Source organism: Ranitomeya variabilis, chromosome 6 (assembly GCF_051348905.1).
Source record: "Ranitomeya variabilis isolate aRanVar5 chromosome 6, aRanVar5.hap1, whole genome shotgun sequence".
NCBI lineage: Eukaryota > Metazoa > Chordata > Amphibia > Anura > Dendrobatidae > Ranitomeya > Ranitomeya variabilis.
In genome coordinates, this window is record NC_135237.1 from 65,421,753 (window position 1) to 65,440,925 (window position 19,173).

The 19,173-nt window shown below is 44.9% G+C and overlaps 1 protein-coding gene across 2 annotated transcripts in view; it reads right to left on the minus strand.

The window, feature by feature from the left end:
* The window catches only part of DNAJB6 (DnaJ heat shock protein family (Hsp40) member B6), a 133,009-nt gene that overhangs the window by 73,977 nt on the left and 39,859 nt on the right, over positions 1-19,173 (minus strand). For both annotated transcript variants that reach the window (XM_077268602.1, XM_077268603.1), the window contains exons 2-5: positions 11,260-11,350; positions 8,060-8,169; positions 7,147-7,209; positions 6,888-6,998 (exon numbers count right to left, since the gene is read on the minus strand). In XM_077268602.1, the coding sequence (XP_077124717.1) occupies positions 6,888-6,998; positions 7,147-7,209; positions 8,060-8,169; positions 11,260-11,324 (349 nt within the window). In that variant the 5' untranslated portion in view covers positions 11,325-11,350. The remainder of the gene's footprint in view (positions 1-6,887; positions 6,999-7,146; positions 7,210-8,059; positions 8,170-11,259; positions 11,351-19,173) is intronic.

Here is a 19,173-nt window from a genome sequence, read left to right on the forward strand (position 1 = left end):
AAGGAAGTCCATATTTGAAATTTTGTTGCAGTAAGACGGAAAAATACTAGTTCAGCAAACGAGAGAAAAAAAAAAAAAACCTGACATGGTCAGTGCGGATCTCCCAGGATCACTGGGGCCCTTCCTGCTTCCGAAAAGATCTCGGAAGTAGTGGAAGAGGGGTGAAGGAAACTGGTATCATGGAAGAACCAGAGTATGCACTCCGATGGCTTTTGGACCTGGAGGCCGAACCATGAACTTAGAGTACATTGGCGTTCAGTCTAGATGCCATCAGACCTAAATCTGGAGTGCTCCAGAGAAGACGGATCTGATGGAAGACTTCCGGGTGAAGATTCCACTCACATGAGGAGGACCCTGACCGTGTCCGCCGCCCAGAGTTCTACACCTGAGATGTGTAGTGCCGAGATCACGGAATGATAGATTGTGGCCTAACAGAGAATGTGAGGTACCTCGGCCATGACGCCCGACCGTGGGTACCTGCTAGATGATTGACGTATGGCACAGACGTGGGATTGTCCGATTGAATCGGATGGGGTGACCCACCAGAAGGCAGTGGACCTGCTGTAGAACTAGCTGTACCGTTCGGATCCCCAGAACAATGATCAGGAGGAGAGGACTGACATCGGTAGCCACTAATAACCGGGAGAAAGGATCTTCCCTGGATGAGGAAGGAGCTCAGACTACCCTCTGAAAGCCTGATTGACCAGCAGAAAAAGAGGAGCAAAGGAAACCACTTCCATTGTCGTCACCAATTTTCCTCAGAACACTCCTAGCAAATCGAATGGAAAGAGGGGATGAGTGAACAAGAGCGCAAGCTCCCTGTTGAAGGGCCACAGCTTTGTCTCAAGGGAGAATCACCAAACTTCTGGAAGATTCCAGGATCATCCTCAAAAAGGATATCTGCTGGGCTGGAAATGTGGAAAATACTTGTGTAAGTTTAGCTGCCAGCCCAGGAGAGAGAGGGTATCGCAAGAGATCTAGACGACTCAGCGCCGGGCTGAAGGAGTGGCTAGAAAGTCGACCAGATAGGGAAGGACGATCAAGCCTCTAGGGTGCAAGAGGAACATGACCGCCCCATAACCCTTGCGAACACTCTGGGTGCGGTAGCAAGGCCGAAGGACAAGGTCGTGATTTGAAAATGCTGTTTGTGAAAGGGAAAGCGAAGGAATTTTGAAGAGGGCAAAACATAGGAATGTGAAGGTAAGCATCCCGAATGTCGGTGGATGCCAGATACTCCCCCTTTTTCCGTTGAAGTAATGGCTGAGTGGGGGAACTCCATCCGAAGAAGGGGGACCTTGTCAAGCTTTCAGGGTCGGTCTTACTTTTCGGTCCCCATTTTGGAACCAAGATCCCTTAGCTCTAGACTGTCATGGACAACTGATCCACTGCTGGTTGGGTCTATAGGAAATCAACATAGTTAAAGGTCTCTGACCAAGAGACCATTGCTCTAGCAACACATGCGGTGGCTAAGGGAGGGTAGAGCGCTGAACTGGAGGCCGCAAGACGGAACAAACTAGATTTGCTATCTTACAGTCCGTTGTATTTTTAATTGATGATCCATCGGGTAGGGATACTGGTAGGTATACCACAGGAGATTCTACCCGGTTAATATGCCAAGTGGCAGAATGCGCGGCTGCATGCAGAAGGAGGTAAAACAGTCTCTTGCTATCACCGCTCTCTTGACTGTGCGGAGTTAAAATGATGAACCCTCGATCCACCATCCTCTTAACAGGGAAGTGGAGAGGGATCGTCCGCCTTCTTGCATCGTCTGCTAAATAGTGGAGATGCAGAGGGGGGTGTTCGGACGCAAAAAAAAAAAAAAAAAAAAAAGGGAGCCTCTACATCCATAGAATTAAGGTCCCTGGGTGGACAGGGCTGGTTGTCCGGCGTTAGGCCTGGCTGTAAAAGAGGATACATGGAGGAGACACTCCATGTGCTCATCTATTGCTGGTGTGGGGAGATCGGTGCCCTTTAAAAGGACCTGTCGCCCTTAAGAATCAGACCAGGTATGGCATCTCACGTCTTAGGAGGGAATACGGGGAGGGAACACCCCGGGTCTTTGCATATTGGCTGAAAAAGGATACTGCACTTGCAGAAGTTTCTGGCCAGTGGATCGCTTATCTGGACGCTCCCTGTGAGGGTGAATGGCAGATGCTCTGCGAGGGAGTTTAGTTTCCTCAGGAGGGACACTGCGTGATCTAGAGTAGAACTGAAGTCCTCGTCAATCTACAGAGATTGGTTAATGATATAAACAGGTGAATCCATCCTTTTCTGAAGTTCTGGCGAGTCCAGAACCAAGGCAATATCCGATCCATATTCAGAGACTTGTTGTCAGCAAATCATTGGTGAGGGATCAGGAAACTAAACTTCCGTTTTCTAGGCGCATGTATGTTTCCAGAATACTTGCGGCCCCTGCTAACCTGAAGGATAGAGACCATCTATATTGGTCCTGCGAGCACTCCGAGCCACAGAGGAATCACGGAGGGATTTAATCTTTTGTCAGAGAAGCCATGGGTTGCGGCAGTGACGAAACCCACTCAGGGAACTAGGTACTCTGGGATAAGCTGGGACTGGTGGCGGAGGGCTCCTGAGCTCATTTAGGGTGACCGGCTTCGGACTGGTCATGTGCCCTTAAGACCAGGGAATGCTGGTCATGCGCCTTTAAGACCAGGAAATACTGGTCATGCGCCTTTAAGACCGGGTAATACTGGTCATGCGCCTTTAAGACCGGGTAATACTGGTCATGCGCCTTTAAGACCGGGTAATACTGGTCATGCGCCTTTAAGACCGGGTAATACTGGTCATGCGCCTTTAAGACCGGGTAATACTGGTCATGCGCCTTTAAGACCGGGTAATACTGGTCATGCGCCTTTAAGACCGGGTAATACTGGTCATGCGCCTTTAAGACCGGGTAATACTGGTCATGCGCCTTTAAGACCGGTTAATACTGGTCATGCGCCTTTAAGACCAGGGAATGCTGGTCATGTGGCAGGTAATACTGGTCATGTTAAGTACAGGGGGAAGATGCAGGGGAAGAGAGCAGTACTTCCTTACTCGGTTGCAGAGTCGTTGTGCCCCTTTAATACAAAACCATAGCCCTTGTGTGTGTGTGTGCTGGCAGGGTGGACCAAGATGGCCACCGGGAGTTGCAGAGGTGATAAAGTCTCGCAGAGAGTGTGAGGCGGCAATTCGGGGGGCGGGGCCACAGACGTGATGTGGGCGGGACCTCGTGACTTCCATGAATAGGCCCAAGTCGGGGCCTAAATTTCTGCAGCCAGCATGAGCAATACCAGCGCTGCTGAGGGAAGCGATCGCTCCAGTGCCAGGGAAGAAGCGCCAGAAAAGGTGGGTGGAGCTGCCTTAGCGCACCATAGTGCAGGCGCTGCTTCCGGAATGCGGCCTACACAGCGGCCGAAGCCGAGGCTACATTTTTGCAGCCGGCCAGAGCGTTACCTCAGGGAGGTGAGCCACAGGGAAGCTGAGGCTGCCTGTGAGCATGTGAATATCCCACTGCAGAGGCCACCGCTGACTGGATCCACTCACCATCGGTGCGCGTCCCGGCATGGTGCTGCCGCGATGACTGGGTTTCAGCGCCGAGGAAGGCGCTCGCACTCTACTGTTCTGCTGCAGGTCAGGTACTGCAGCGTGGACGGTGCAGGGGATAAACCTCAATCCACCATCCCTTTGTTAGGGAGGTGGAGAGGGACCGTCCGCCTCCTTGTGCCATTCGCTTTCACAGTGGTGGGACAGTGGGGGCTGCTCGGACGCCATAGAGAGGGGCCTCTGTACATCCACAGAGTTCGGCCCCCGGGTGGACAGGGCCAGTTGTCCGGCTGTAGGCCTGGCGCCAGGAGAGGATACATGGAGGCGACAATCCATGTGGTCGCCTGCTGCTGGTGTGGGGAGATCGGGACCGTGAAGGAACCGTCGCCCCTGAAGTGAGCTCAGGCATGGCATCCCACGTCACAGGAGAGGGTACGGGGAGGTCTACTCAGCGTGCTCGCCTTGTTGATAATTCAGGGGAGATCGGAACCTTTAAAGGATCCGTCGCCCCCTTCACCCCTTCATGACCTTGGGATTTTCCATTTTTCCGTGTTCGTTTTTCACTCCCCTCCTTCCCAGAGCCATAACTTTTTTATTTTTTTGCCAATTTGGCCATGTGAGGGCTTATTTTTTGCGGGACGAGTTGTACTTTTGAACGACATCATTGGTTTTACCATGTCGTGTACTAGAAAACGGGAAAAAAAATTCCAAGTGCGGTGAAATTGCAAAAAAAAGTGCAGTCCCACACTTGTTTTTTGTTTGGCTTTTTTGCTAGGTTCACTAAATGCTAAAACTGACCTGCCATTATGATTCTCCAGGTCAGTACGAGTCCATAGACACCTAACATGACTAGGTTATTTTTTATCTAAGTGGTGAAAAAAATTCCAAACTTTGCTAAAAAAAAAAAAAAAAAAATTGTGCCGTTTTCCGATACGCGCAACGTCTCCATTTTTCATGATCTGGGGTCGGGTGAGGGCTTATTTTTTGCGTGCCAAGCTGGCGTTTTTAATGATACCATTTCGGTGCAGATACGTTCTTTTGATCGCCCGTTATTGCATTTTAATGCAATGTCGCGGAGACAAAAAAAAACGTAGTTCTGGTGTTTCTAATTTTTTTCTCGCTACGCCGTTGAGCGATCAGATTAATCCTTTTTTTTATTGATAGATCGGGCGATTCTGAACGTGGCGATACTAAATATTTGTAGGTTTGATTTTTTTTATTGATTTATTTTGATTGGGGCGAAAGGGGGGGTGATTTAAACTTTTATATGTTTTTTTTTTTACTTTTGCCATGCTTCAATAGCCTCCATAGGAGGCTAGAAGCTGGCACAACGCGATCGGCTCTGCTACATAGCAGCGATCATCAGATCGCTGCTATGCAGCAGAAATGCAAGTGTGCTGTGAGCGCCGACCACAGGGTGGCGCTCACTGCTACCGGGGATCAGTAACCATAGAGGTCTCAAGGACCTCTATGGTTACAATACAGAAGCATCGCCGACCCCCGATCATGTAACAGGGGTCGGCGATGCGCTCATTTCCGGCCGCCCGGCCGGAAGCGCCGGTTAAATGCCGCTGTGTGCTTGACAGCGGCATTTAACTAGTTAATAGTGGCGGGTGAATCGCGATTTCACCCGCCGCTATTGCGGGCACATGTCAACTGTTCAAAACAGCTGACATGTCCCGGCTTTGATGCGGGCTCACCGCCGGAGTCCACATCAAAGCGGGGGTTCTGACCTCGGACGTACTATCTCGTCCGAGGTCAGAAAGGGGTTAAAAAATAAAAATTTACAGAAAAGTAAAAAATAAAATAAAAACGTTGGGGTCTGAACCAGATCCATCCGTGTGCCTCCTACGGACACTAAGCAAGAACTGGTTAGCTGAGAGCCAGCAGGAAGGGGTATACCGCAGGGGAGGAGCGAACTTTCTTTGTAACACTTAGTGTCAGCCTCCTAGTGGCAGCAGCATACACCACGGTCTGTGTCCCCCCAATGAGGCGTAGGAGAAAATGTATTTAAATTAAAAGATATGGTGTGGGAACCCCTCTATTCTTGATAACCAGCCTTCCTAAAGATGACAGCTGAGGGTTGCAGCCCGCAGCTGTCAGGTTTGGCTGGCTAGTTATCAAAAATACAGAGGAAACCCACGTAATTTTATTCTATTTATTTATAGCGCAGGTGGCGGCTGATGAATACTCCCATCTGCCGCCTGCTCTCGCTGTTAACTGTTGAACACAAATCTCAACATTGACTCCTGCTAGCGCTGATCGCAGCGAGAGCTGGGGACAATGATATGAGCCGTCTTCAACACTCGGCAGCAGAGAACAGCACTGCGGATTCCCAGGCGTCGGTACGTGTGGTACTGATGCGAGACACAGTTGCCACAAGTATTAAACACACATACATGGATATCTCCGGTCCAGAAATATCAGGACGTATGAAAGAGCAACTGACCTCAAAGAGGCATTATAGAAAAGATCCTTCACACATGGATGTTAAAGACTGTTCATTACTTTAACAATGATAGTACAAGTCATCAATGTCTGATAAGTATGGGGGTAGGGGGTGGTGTACAACACCTGGGACCCCAGACGAGCAGATGTTCTCCATGTTGGCTGGAGCTCAGTCTACTGTATACTTAGCTGTGAACTTCACATCCACCCCTATTCAAAGCAGTAGGGGGCAGATGTGCAGTACCCGGCCTCAGCCACTATTCTGAAGGTAGTGCGGTACAGCTCTGCAACGGGGCAGTTTTGGCTGCCGCCAACACAGAGAAAGGCTGACGCAGGGGTGCCAGGTGTCACACCCCCACTGATCAGACATTGAGGACGTGTCCTAAGAAAAACTCAATGTTAAAGTAGTGGACAACCTTTTTAAGATCATATTTAAACAAACTTTTTTTTGGTTGATGTTTATTATTTGCAAACATTTTTTTCTATGCGTTAGTTGTGTGTATAGGTGGTAACTTGCACATATGATAGAACCCCTTTAAAAAAATGCTTTATCATAATATATAGCCTGTGAGTTTTAAGAACAAGCAGCAGCCCACTTTTCAATATAGTCCTTGCTACATGGGTGAAAGCAGTATAGTACTCATGTGCATGGACACACGAGTGTAAAAAGCTGAGACGCTTGTTCAGAGTCTTTATTCACAAGGCTTAACATTTTTCAAATGCAGTGTTTTTGTAATGCACAAGGTCTAAAAAGACTGGGGAGGCTGAATCAATGTAAGACAAACTCTGAACAAAGTTGGGAGTGCTGTGGTTTGCTTTTCTTTGAGGAGATATTATATATAATATAAGGAGTTTATTAAAAAAAAAAAAAACAAGCTATAAATTGTATACTATACCAAAAAAGTCAAAAGAAAATGGATCTCTTCCTCCAAAGAAGTCCCTGAAGACGTCATCTGGGCTTCGGAATTGAAAGCCAAACTCGAATGGATTGTCATAGTGACTTCCACCTAAAGGGAGCATAAAAACAAAATCACTCAAACCATATTAAACAGATAAGTTTGTTTTTTTATTTACACTCCTCACCTAGGTGTCATTTCATGGAATGGTAATAATCCACAATTAACATAGTAAAATACACAAGATAAGACTACTTACCACCACCACCTCCGCCTGTTAAGCCTTCTTTTCCAAATTTGTCATAGATATCCCTCTTCTTGGCTTAAAAAAAATAAATAAAGACAATTAGCTCTCTATAAACAAGAGGATGACAAGCCGCAGATACAGGGTCAAGACAATCCAGAGGAACAGTTCAGCCAGGCAGGACAGACCTCAGTCTGAAGGTACAGACCAAGTGTTGAGGCTGCCGAGTGAAATCTCAAATTAAAAAAGCAATTTCAATATAACATCTGTAATGAGACAACCCCTTTAAACCACCCTTTGAAACAAAAAGATGAAACTGGTAGACGTCTACTCCTCTCTTCCCTACTCAGAACTTGTACGATGCCCAATGTGTGTATAGGGGGTGGTGGTGCCATGATGGGGAAGGATGGTGGTGACTTGTGTGTTTGAAACGCATGGGACATCCCCTTTTGCCATGTTCTTTTAATGAAGACTAAAAAAAAATGTTGATTTTTGGGGGGACTGGAGCTACAATGCATCTATTTTTCTTATTACCAATTTCAGAACCAACCCAGGGATCCGGGCACCATTACCTTTTGCTACAAAATGACCACGCATTTATTATATAATTGAATGGTCAACTGATGGTTTCTTTTAATACAAAACGTGTAATGAGACAACTTCGTCTTACTCCTTTCTTCCCCATTCCTCAGTGTGGCTCTTGTGTGAGTGCCAGGCTATTTACATGCACACAATATACAAATATTCGGCTCTGCAATCTCTATGCACAAATTATCGATTCTGTGCATCTACTTTAAGAATCATTCACTTCAATTAATAACCAGTACCGGCGCTAAAAGCTTCCCGCTTAGAGGGGTAGATAACGCAGCAGCAATATTCATAGGCACTCAATGACAGGCTAGGGTAGGAAAGTGACAGAAGGGCTTACCATCAGATAACACTTCATATGCCTCTGCAACTTCTTTAAACTTCTTCTCAGCTTCGTCTTTATTATCAGGATTTTTATCGGGATGCCATTTAAGGGCTAATCTGCGGTACCTGCGACATGCAGAAAAAAAGAATGACAAGTTCTGAAGAGACTGAATGCGTACCCAACCACGCACATAATGTAGGTGTATGGTGCGCTGACTCACAAAATTGCTATATACATTTAGTCAAAACCAGCAATTGTTTATACAATGTGTGTACAGAGATCCATCTCGGTGCATGTTAAAGGGAACCTGTCGCCAGGTTATCCCAATATAAAGTAATGTGACCACCACCTGTACAGTATGTTAGAATGCTGTATGTAGGTTTTCAATTCTGTATGCAAGACACTAAAAATAATAAAGACCTTTTCGTATACTCACAGCAGTCTGATGAGCGTCTCTGGTCTTGATCCAGCGCTTCCTCCTTTTTACAATATCAGTACTCCTTCCCCACTTCATGTGGATGATGCATCATACATCATCCACCCAGCATCCCCAAATTACGCTCCTGTGCAGGCACACTTGTCTGTCCTGCCGAGGGCAGAGTCAAGTACTATAGTGGCATAGTACTATATAAGAGGAGGCGCCGGATCAAGACCAGAAACTCATCGGACTGGACCGCCCTGTCAGAGTATAATTAAGGCTGTGTACACACATTGCATTTTTTTTGCGTTTTTTCACTATAAAAACTCATAAAAATGCATACATTATGCATCCCATCATTTAGAATGCATTCCGCAATTTTTGTGCACATGATGCGTTTTTGTCCGCGAAAAAAACGCAGCATGTTAATTAATTTTGCGGATTTCCCCTATTTAATGCATTGGGAAGCTCTGTAAAAAGGTGTCAAAACGCACAAAAAACACGTCAAGAAATCCTGAACGTGTGCACATAGCCTAAAGGTCTGCAGAGCGGATTGGAGAATATATATATATATATTAGATAGATAGATAGGTGTGTGTGTGTGTGTGTGTGTGTGTGTGTGTGTGTGTGTGTGTGTGTGTGTGTGTGTGTGTGTGTGTGTGTGTGTGTGTGTGTGTGTGTGTCTATCTAAAGTGATGTAACATGAAGGCTAAGTGGTGGTGGCATTACTTTACATAGGGAAAACCTGTGATCGGTTCTCTTTAAAGTGCATGAAAAAAATGTGAATAAAGACAAGGTCCAAAGAAAAAATGATGATGTCCTATACAAATGAAGAATCAGCCACGATATTTTTTTTTATATTTTAAAAGTAAGGTACACACACACACACAATCACAATGGTGGGATGTGGAGGAAAGATCTGGAATGTTCGAAATTCAGCACGCTTGATCTTTAGTCCTCACAGGAGAGAAGCCGCTGCCAGACAGCTCTAACATCAGCTTACTTGCCAAACCACACTGAGAATGTATACTCAGGTAAAGGGAATCTGTCAGCAGGTTTTCGCCCAAAAATCAGAGCAGCACGATGTAGGGGCTGAGACTTTGATTCCAGTGATGTGTCAGTTACTGAGCTGTCTGATGCAGTTTCAAGAAAATCGCTGATTTATCAGCAGGAAATCACTACAGACTTGGTGTCTAGTGCCTGCAAGCAAATTACTGTGTGTAAACCCACCCCCAACAATTTCTTACAGCTGCCAATCAGTGATGTGGTCGGGGTTACACACAGCTCAGCATTCAGAGCTCTGCTGCAGCGAAAACAAGCATTGTATCAAAATCACAGCATGCAGCCCAGAAAGTGACTTTGCTGGAATCAGGGTCTCAGCCCTTACATCATGATGCTCTCAGATTACTGAGCAATAGCCTGCTGACCGATTCCCTTTAGGGTATGTGCACACGTCCGGATTTCTTGCAGAAATTTCCTGAAGAAAACCGGAAATTTTCTGCAAGAAATCCGCATTTTTTTTTTGCGTTTTTTTTTCCGCGTTTTTTTAGCATTCTGCAAACGAAATTAGCTTGGAAAACCTACTGACAGGTTGGTCACACTTGTCAAACATACTGTTTGACAAGTGTGACCAACTTTTTACTATAGATGCAGCATCAATAGTAAAAGATAGAATGTTTAAAAATAATTAAAAAAATGCTTATACTCACCCAGACGATCTCATCAGCGGCGTCCGTTCCTCTTCCTATAGCTGGTGTGTGCGCGCAGGACCTTCCATGACGTCGCGGTCATGTGAGCGGTCACGTGAGCGGTCACATGACCGCTCACGACCAATCACAAGACAGTGACGTCATCACAGGTCCTTCACCGCACACCAGCTATGAGAACCGAAGCGGCAGCATGCAGCAGTGAGGCGGGAACACTGCGGGGGACATCGAAGGTGAGTATAGGACTATTTTTTATTTTAATTCTTTTATTTTGGGCCAATTATATGGTGCCCAGTGCGTGGAGGAGAGTCTCCTCTCCTCCACCCTGGGTACCAACCGCACATAATCTGCTTACTTCCCGCATGGTGTGCACAGCCCCGTGCGGGAAGTAAGCAGATCAATGGACTCCTAGGTGTGCGGAATCCCCGCAATTCCGCATTTTTAATGAACATGTTGCTTTTTTTTCCGCGATGCTATTTTTTCACGGAAAAAATCGCAACATTTGCACAAAAAATGCGGAATACACGGTAAATAATAGGAGGAATATGTTAGCGTTTTCTTCGCGTTTTTATCGCGGTTTTATAGCGGGAAAAAACGCGAAAAAAACGCAAAAAATCCTGACGTGTGCACATACCCTTAAGGTGCATAGGGAGGGTGGAAGATAACAAATGGCTTAACAATAGTAATGAGTGAACGTGCTCGAATAAGGAGTTATCCGAGCATGCTCGTGTGCTAACAGAGTGTCTTAGACGTGCTCGAAAAATGTTTTTCTCATGGCTGTTTAACAGTCACAACAAATGCAGGGATTGTGTAGACAGACTGTCTCTGCATTTGTTGAACAGCTGTGAAACGTGCATCCGCAGGAACGCAAACATGTTTTGAGTATGCCGAAGACACTCGGTTAACACCTTATCCAAGCACATTCGCTCATCACTACTAAGCAAGCATTCAGACAGTTAACAAAATGTGTATGTACTGTGTCTTAAAAGCACAGGAAACACGTTTACATTTAGAGAAAGTCAGTTGTAGATGAAAGTTGACAAGAAATAAGAATCCCAGAAACCAGAAAAGATCATTTATGTACTACTCACGCTTTCTTAATATCCTCCGGAGAAGAATTCCTAGAAACTCCTAACACTTGGTAATAGTCAACCATGGTTTAGACAGATTGAGTCAAGGAACCTAGAAAAAAAAAGCATAATGATAACGTCAAATTATATATATCATACTCTGTATTTATTTTTTTCTCTTACTACTGCACAGAGGTTTGTCTTGTGGGTGGGTATATATACTTATCACACACACACACTACAGTTTTGATCAGCAAAATCTAAAATCTAGTACACGAACACCAGCGTCCTGGGGACAGGAACCACAAGCCGACTTTTGCTGGAGTCTAGGGATGGTATTTTTAGAAATGCTCCCTAGCGCTGCAGGATGTAGGTCATACTGTGACCTGCGATGTGTGCCAATCTATACCAGCCACACTAGGAGACTGCCAACAGCCACACAAAGGAACATACACAATGATGGGATCGGCTGAGTCCGAAGAACTGCATTAATCCTAGAAGACCCCCCTTTTTTTTTTTTTTTAAATATACTTATAAAAGGAACTCTATTGCCAAAGTCGCAGCATAACTTTCACCTACATTATAGGGTTATTATGTTTATACAGTGTCATTATATTTCACAGCACTTTACAGACATCACTGTCCCCATTGGGCTCACAATCTAAACTCTACCAGCATATCTTTGGCGTGTGGGAGGAAACCGAATAACCCCGAGGAAACCCACGCAAACATGGGGAGAACATACAAACTCCTTACAGATGTTGTCCTTTGTGGGATTTAATTAAACTCAGGACCCCAGCGTTGCAAGGCTGCAGTACTATCCACAAAATACATTCCTGCTACAAATCACATTCATAGAATGATAGAGTTGGAAGGGACCTCCAGGGTCATGGTGTCCATCCCCTGCTCAAAGCAGGATTCACTAAACCATCTCAGACAGATGTCTGTCCAGCCTCTGTTTGAAGACTTCCATTGAGAACTCACCACGTCTCCCGGCAGCCTGTTCCACTCATTGATCTCCCTCACTGTAACTGTGCGTGCAAGTGCAGTGACTATTCATTTCTCTTTAGCAGCGGGCACAGGATTTAACCGCAGCACCCGGCTTCTGCTTCCTGTCACCTGCTGCTCCCCCGCACAAAAAAATTTGCTTAAAAACTTGGCTTATACACGAGTATATACGGTAATTTGTATTTTTTTTTTTTTTAAATTAGATCATTTTTATTGATTTGATTTTATAAACAATTACTTACATTATACAATATAGTGCAAACAAACTTTAAAAAAACAAGTTTAACCCTTAAAAGTTTACATAGTCCTATACCTGCCAAGGTATTCCATGCCAAAGTTATCAATTTTGTCCAAATGAAGATTTTCCCCAAAGACTGGTCACACGTTATTAAATACAGGGATTATACCAAAACTAGTATTGGTTGTATGTTCACCAACATGTTTACGAACAGAAAATAATTGGTATCTATATGTCCTCAACATACAATATTTAAAAAGCCAAAACAGCCAACTGGTCTAGTACAGTTATTCTGAGTAGGTCCACCTATGTCACCCCAGGGGTGGCCAGCCACGGTTCCCATATATTTATAAACTTTCTTATTGAGTTATATACGGTAAGTTTTTTTTATCCCTGCCCAGTCTCTTCCCCTCTCCTCATCCACCTCAACCCCCCTCTGCCCCTCTTTTTACCCCCCTCTGCCCCTCTCTTTTTTTTACCCCCCTCACCCCCTTGCACACATCCAGCAGCTGCCGAGCATTGATTAGTGACTCAGGTCACCAATCAAAATTCGCACCCGCAATTTTCCACTTTTCTTATACTCGAGTCATACCCAGGGGTCGGCAGGGGAGGGGGAGCGGGGGCTGTCTAATTATACTCACCTGCTCCTCGCGCGGTCCCTGCACATCCCTGGCTTCCCCGGCGCCGGCAGCTTCATCCTGTAGTGAGTGGTCACATGGTACCGCTCATTACAGTAATGAATATGCGGCTCCACCTTACTGTAATGAGTGGTAACTGTGACTGCACAGCGCCAGGAGCAGGCTGCGCGATATTCACCTGCTCCTCGTTCCGGCGCCGCGACGGCTTCAGCAGTGACGCTCAGGTCAGAGGGCGCGGTGACGTGGTTAGCGCGCGCCCTCTGCCAGACCGTCAGTGCAGGAGACGCTGAAGATGGAGCGGCGCCGGAACGAGGAGTAGGTGAATATTGAAAGTGCCGGGGGCCTGAGCGACGAAGAGGTGAGTATGCGATTTTTTATTTTTTTATCGCAGCAACAGCAAATGGGGCAATTGTCTGTATGGAGCATCTATGGGGGCCATAACGTTTGTGCAGCATCTATGGGGGCCATAACGTTTGTGCAGCACTATATGGGGGCCATAACGTTTGTGCAGCACTATATGGGGGCCATAACGTTTGTGCAGCACTATATGGGGGCCATAACGTTTGTGCAGCACTATATGGGGGCCATAACGTTTGTGCAGCACTATATGGGGGCCATAACGTTTGTGCAGCACTATATGGGGGCCATAACGTTTGTGCAGCACTATATGGGGGCCATAACGTTTGTGCAGCACTATATGGGGGCCATAACGTTTGTGCAGCACTATATGGGGGCCATAACGTTTGTGCAGCACTATATGGGGGCCATAACGTTTGTGCAGCACTATATGGGGGCCATAACGTTTGTGCAGCACTATATGGGGGCCATAACGTTTGTGCAGCACTATATGGGGGCCATAACGTTTGTGCAGCACTATATGGGGGCCATAACGTTTGTGCAGCACTATATGGGGGCCATAACGTTTGTGCAGCACTATATGGGGGCCATAACGTTTGTGCAGCACTATATGGGGGCCATAACGTTTGTGTAGCACTATATGGGGCAAATATCTTTATGGAGCATCTTATGGGGCCATAATCAACATTTGTGCAGCATTATATTGGGCAAATGTGTCTATGAAGCATCTTATGGGGCCATTATTAACCTTTATGCAGGATAATATGGGGCATATTTTAATATGGAGCATTATATGGGGCTCCTGATTCAATATGGATATTCAAAAACACTTAACCTACTGAGGTCAATTAATTTTACTTTTATTGGTATCTATTTTTACTTTTGACATTTACCGGTAGCTGCTGCATTTCCCACCCTAGGCTTGTACTCGAGTCATTAAGTTTTCCCAGTTTTTTGTGTCAAAATTAGGGGGGGGTCGGCTTATACTCGGGTCGGCTTATACTTGAGTAAATACGGTAAATAAAAATAAATTTAAAAAAGGTGCCATTTTCCAAGACCCACAGCGCCTCCCATTTTTCAGGATCTGGGGCCAGATGAGGGCTTATTTTTTCCACCCCGAACGGACTTATCGATACCATTTGGGGATACATATGATGTTTTGTTTGCCTGTTACTGCATTTTATTGCAATGATGAGGAGGCCAAAAAAACAAAACTTCATTCTGGACCATTTCTGGGTCAACTGAGGGCTGGTGTTATTAGTCTAGAAGGGGGCCAATATCCATGGCCCCTTCCCAGGCTATTACTATCAGCCTGCAGCTGTCTGCTTAACCTTTGCTGGTTTTTAAAAATAAGGGGGACCCCACGCCATTTATTTGTTAAATTAGCTAAATACATGTACAGAAAAATACACAAAGCACTGATTGTATATTTCATAGATATCTCTATATTTACGATTGTTTTATTAGTTAGAAAACAAGCTTGAATTTACAATTACTGTATGTACAAGCGGATTGCATACACATGTCATACGGATGCTGCTTGATTAAAAATCGCATTGTATTTGAGTGACACTCGTCCTACTCTTCAGGAACAACATTGGAGCAATTTTATTTACGCTGATGAGTGTGAGCGATAAAGAGCACTGTCCTTGGGATCAATGGGGGTCCCAGCAGTCTGATCACCATTAATCTGTAAAGGTACGTGCCCACAATCAGGATACAGTAGCGCTTTGGATGCAGAGTATATTTGCTATGTCCAATTGCTGCGTTCTAATCACGCAGTTAAATCCACATGTGTTCATTGAACAATGCAGATTTACCGCATCCAATACATTCTATTGAGGAAATGTTGCGGAGACCAGCGCCTCACCAGAAATGGACATGCTGCGGCTCGTAAACCTGCACTGTCAAATAGAAGCACCGTGGGCATGGGGGGTTTCTATAAATCCCCTCCACTCTGCTGGTATCGGAGAACCCAGCGTTATGGACACTGCAGGTGAGCTGGGTCCTAAACACTGCTATTCCTGATCATGGGCACACACCCTGAGTGATCCCCTATCCAAAAGAAAATACCCCTTGGTTTCCCAAATGGATTCACATTTCCTAGTTCAAAACTGCTCGTTATATACGGTAATTCTTACATCAATTGGAAAGTCACAAAGTAATGGATGACATTTTTTTAGTAAGTGCTACCAGCTCATCTGCATAAGGCAGGACTGTCCACATTTCAGTAATCATCTATCCTATGAATCAAACATTGGATTCTGGGAAGAGCCCCATAAAAGGTATTTAGATAAGAGTTTTTTTTAAGTCTGTGTCTTCTGCTTTTCCCCATGCCCAGCACATGGTCACACTATATTCAAATGCACATGAATGGTTCCACGGAAAACATAGATAGTACACCGATAGAATTATTCAGCTTCAGGGCTACAAGGAAATAAATTATATGGTTGGGCCATAGGATCATAACAGACACTCAAAATGCAAATAAATGAAAAAAAGGGAGGTTTTTTTTTTTCTTAAAAGAGAATATGTCAAGAGGTTTCTGCTACCCCATGTTTGAGCAGCATAATGTAGGGACAGAGACCCCGGATTGCAGCAATGTATCACTTACTGAGCAGTTTGCTGTAATTATGATAAAATCCACATTTTTTCTGCTACAGATTTAGAAGTTCTCCGAATGCTGCGCTCTGTATAAACTCGCCCACAGCACAGATTGGCAGCTTACTGCCTATGCACAGTGTACACAGAAAGCTGAAAATCAGTAGTGGGGGCAGGGTTATACAGAGCTCATGAATATGACTGACTACCTGGCAACTTCTAATGATATTGTGATTTTATCAAAACTACACAATGAAGCCTAGTAAGAGATACAGAGACCCTAATTCCAGTGATGCATTTATAATTTGCTGCCCTCAGATTATTTATCAAAAACAGATTCCCTTTAAGTAATGCACATCAGGCACACAAACATAATTAAGGCCCTACTCTTACTGACCGTTCACACCCTCATGATCTCATTAAATTTCAGCCATGATAAATAAAACTAAGAGCAGAAGTCGCACTGTGTGAATCCTCACACTGCAGTAGCCGCTCGCCACCAGCAATGTGTATGGAAAGCTGAAGGTCATGTTATGAGAATTCCAGCTTCTCCCACACACCCACATGCTCTATTTATATAGTCCTCAGCTCTTCACAGTGGTGACACCAAACTGCAGATCTTGTTTATTACAGGATTTCCTCTCGGCTCACAAGAATGACACAAATATATTAAGATCATAAGAAATATTAAAAATCCCCAAGAAAAAAACTCCCTATAGCTCTTTTACACCATGATCCTCGCTGCTGTGGTCCCGAGATAGATAGCCCAACCTCCTACTGGGCTTGAAGAATGCGAAATTAAAGAATTCTTTTCATTTTGAAACATGCTACTTTTGGTCGACAAGAGTCTACAGGATCAGCTCACATAGCTAAACATACGGCTGTGAGGAGAAGACAAATGAACCCAAAATATTGGGGCCTGGTATGAACAAACATAACGCTGTTAACAGAAGTCCCCGGACTATCATCCAACCAGGGCTCGTCAGTCTTAACACAGATGAGAACATTCGGCCATTATACAATTGTGAGAATTAACCCACACGCTGCATTTAAGCATAAATCTATTTCTAAAGGTTTTCATGGCTAATATTAACCTGAGCATTTAAGCGCTCAGCTCTTTAATATAAAGATCATATTCAGGAACGGAACGTCACCAATCTCATCAGGTCCAGGATGCACAGTATTGAATGTATACAGTTTGCTTTGTAATATCTGGTGAAAGAACCGCTTTGGCTACTTTCACACTAGCGTCGTACGACGCACGTCGCAATGCGATGTTGTGACGTACCGACGCATACTGTGAAAGCGCCGCAAAACGGGGGCAGCGGATGCAGTTTTTCCACGCATCCGCTGCCCCATTGTGAGCTCCGGGGAGGAGGGGGCGGAGTTCCAGAAGCGCATGCGCGGTCGGAAATGCTGGACACGACGCACCTAAAAACGTTACATGCATTACTTTTATTATAGTTATATTACTTTTTTTGTGCCGACGGTCCGACGCAACACGACGCAACCGTCGCCACGACGGTTGCGATGTGTGGCAATGCGTCGCTAATGTTAGTCTATGGAGAAAAAACACATCCTGCAAGCAATGTTGCAGGATGCGCTTTTTTCCCCAAAACGACGCATTGCAACGTGCGTCGTACGACGCTAGTGTGAAAGAGGCCTAAAATGATCGTGGGCTGACTGACAGGGCACCTGCAGTTGTAAAATGATACAATTGTCGGACTTCCAACATCAGTCTCTAATATGTCTACATCAAGCAAATTGTCGTTAAAGCCACATGTGCAAAAGGACAAAATACCTGCACAATTGTTTACTGTAATCTGAGTTCCATTAAATAGAGGTCCATAGAAGAAAATCTAGCTATGTTTAAGAAAAGAAAAAAAAAAGTTCTATAAGTGACAATATCGGAGTAAAAACACTTCCTCCAGTGCCTGCATAGAGTACAGCAAGGTGTGTGTGCTATAGTTGCTCCAGTGAATAGGAAGCCATTAACAGTGAAGATCAAAGTCTACCATAGTCTTTAAAAAGTGATGGATTAAAGCTTAACTATTAAGGTACCTTCACACGAAACGACTTTACAACGAGAACGACAACGATCCGTGACGTTGCAGCGTCCTGGATAGCGATATCGTTGTGTTTGACACGCAGCAGCGATCTGGATCCTGCTGTGATATCGCTGGTCGTTGATTAAAGTTCAGAACTTTCTTTGGTCGTCAGATCGGCGTGTATCGCCGTGTTTGACAGCAAAAGCAACGATGCCAGCAATGTTAAACATGGAGCTAACGACCTGTGAGAACGATAAGTGCGTCACCGCTACGTCACAGGATGGCTCCTGCGTCGTTCTGGAGCTGCTGTGTGTGACATCTCTACAGCAATGTAAACAGCGACGCTGCAGCGATCGGATCGTTGTCGTTCTCGTTGTAAAGTCGTTTCGTGTGAAGGTAGTTTTACTGCAAATTGAGCCTTATCTTTAGTGATAACATGCTGCCTTATCTAGGCCCCAAGCAGTGCAACTAATTTAAGTCCCCCCACACCCATTAGATAGCTGACTACACCAAGGATGGACAGACCTATCCTAGGGACTGACTGTCCTCAGACAAAGGCTCATCTGTAAAGAACCAAAAATAAATAAATATTGGCAGTCCAATATCAAATGAAATCCTCAACTCACAAATAAGCATCTGTTGAGGGACATAAGCATTAGGTCTGTAGGCCAAACCTGTTGATATCAGCTGATGTTAGTCTAATGTGAATGGGAATCTTTAACCCCTTAGTGATAGAGCCAATTTGGTACTTAATGACCGAGCCAATTTTACAATTCTGACCAGTGTCACTTTAAGAGGTTATAACTCTGGAACGCTTTATCGGATCCCGCTGATTCTGAGATTGTTTTTTCGTGACATGTTGTACTTCAAGTTAGTGGTAACATTTCTTCGATATTACTTGCAATTATTTATGAAAAAAATGGAAATATGGCGAAAATTTTTAAAATTTTGCAATTTTCAAACTTTGTATTTTTATGCCCTTAAATCAGAGAGATATGTCACAAAAAATAGTTAATAAATAACATTTCTCACATGTCTACTTTAC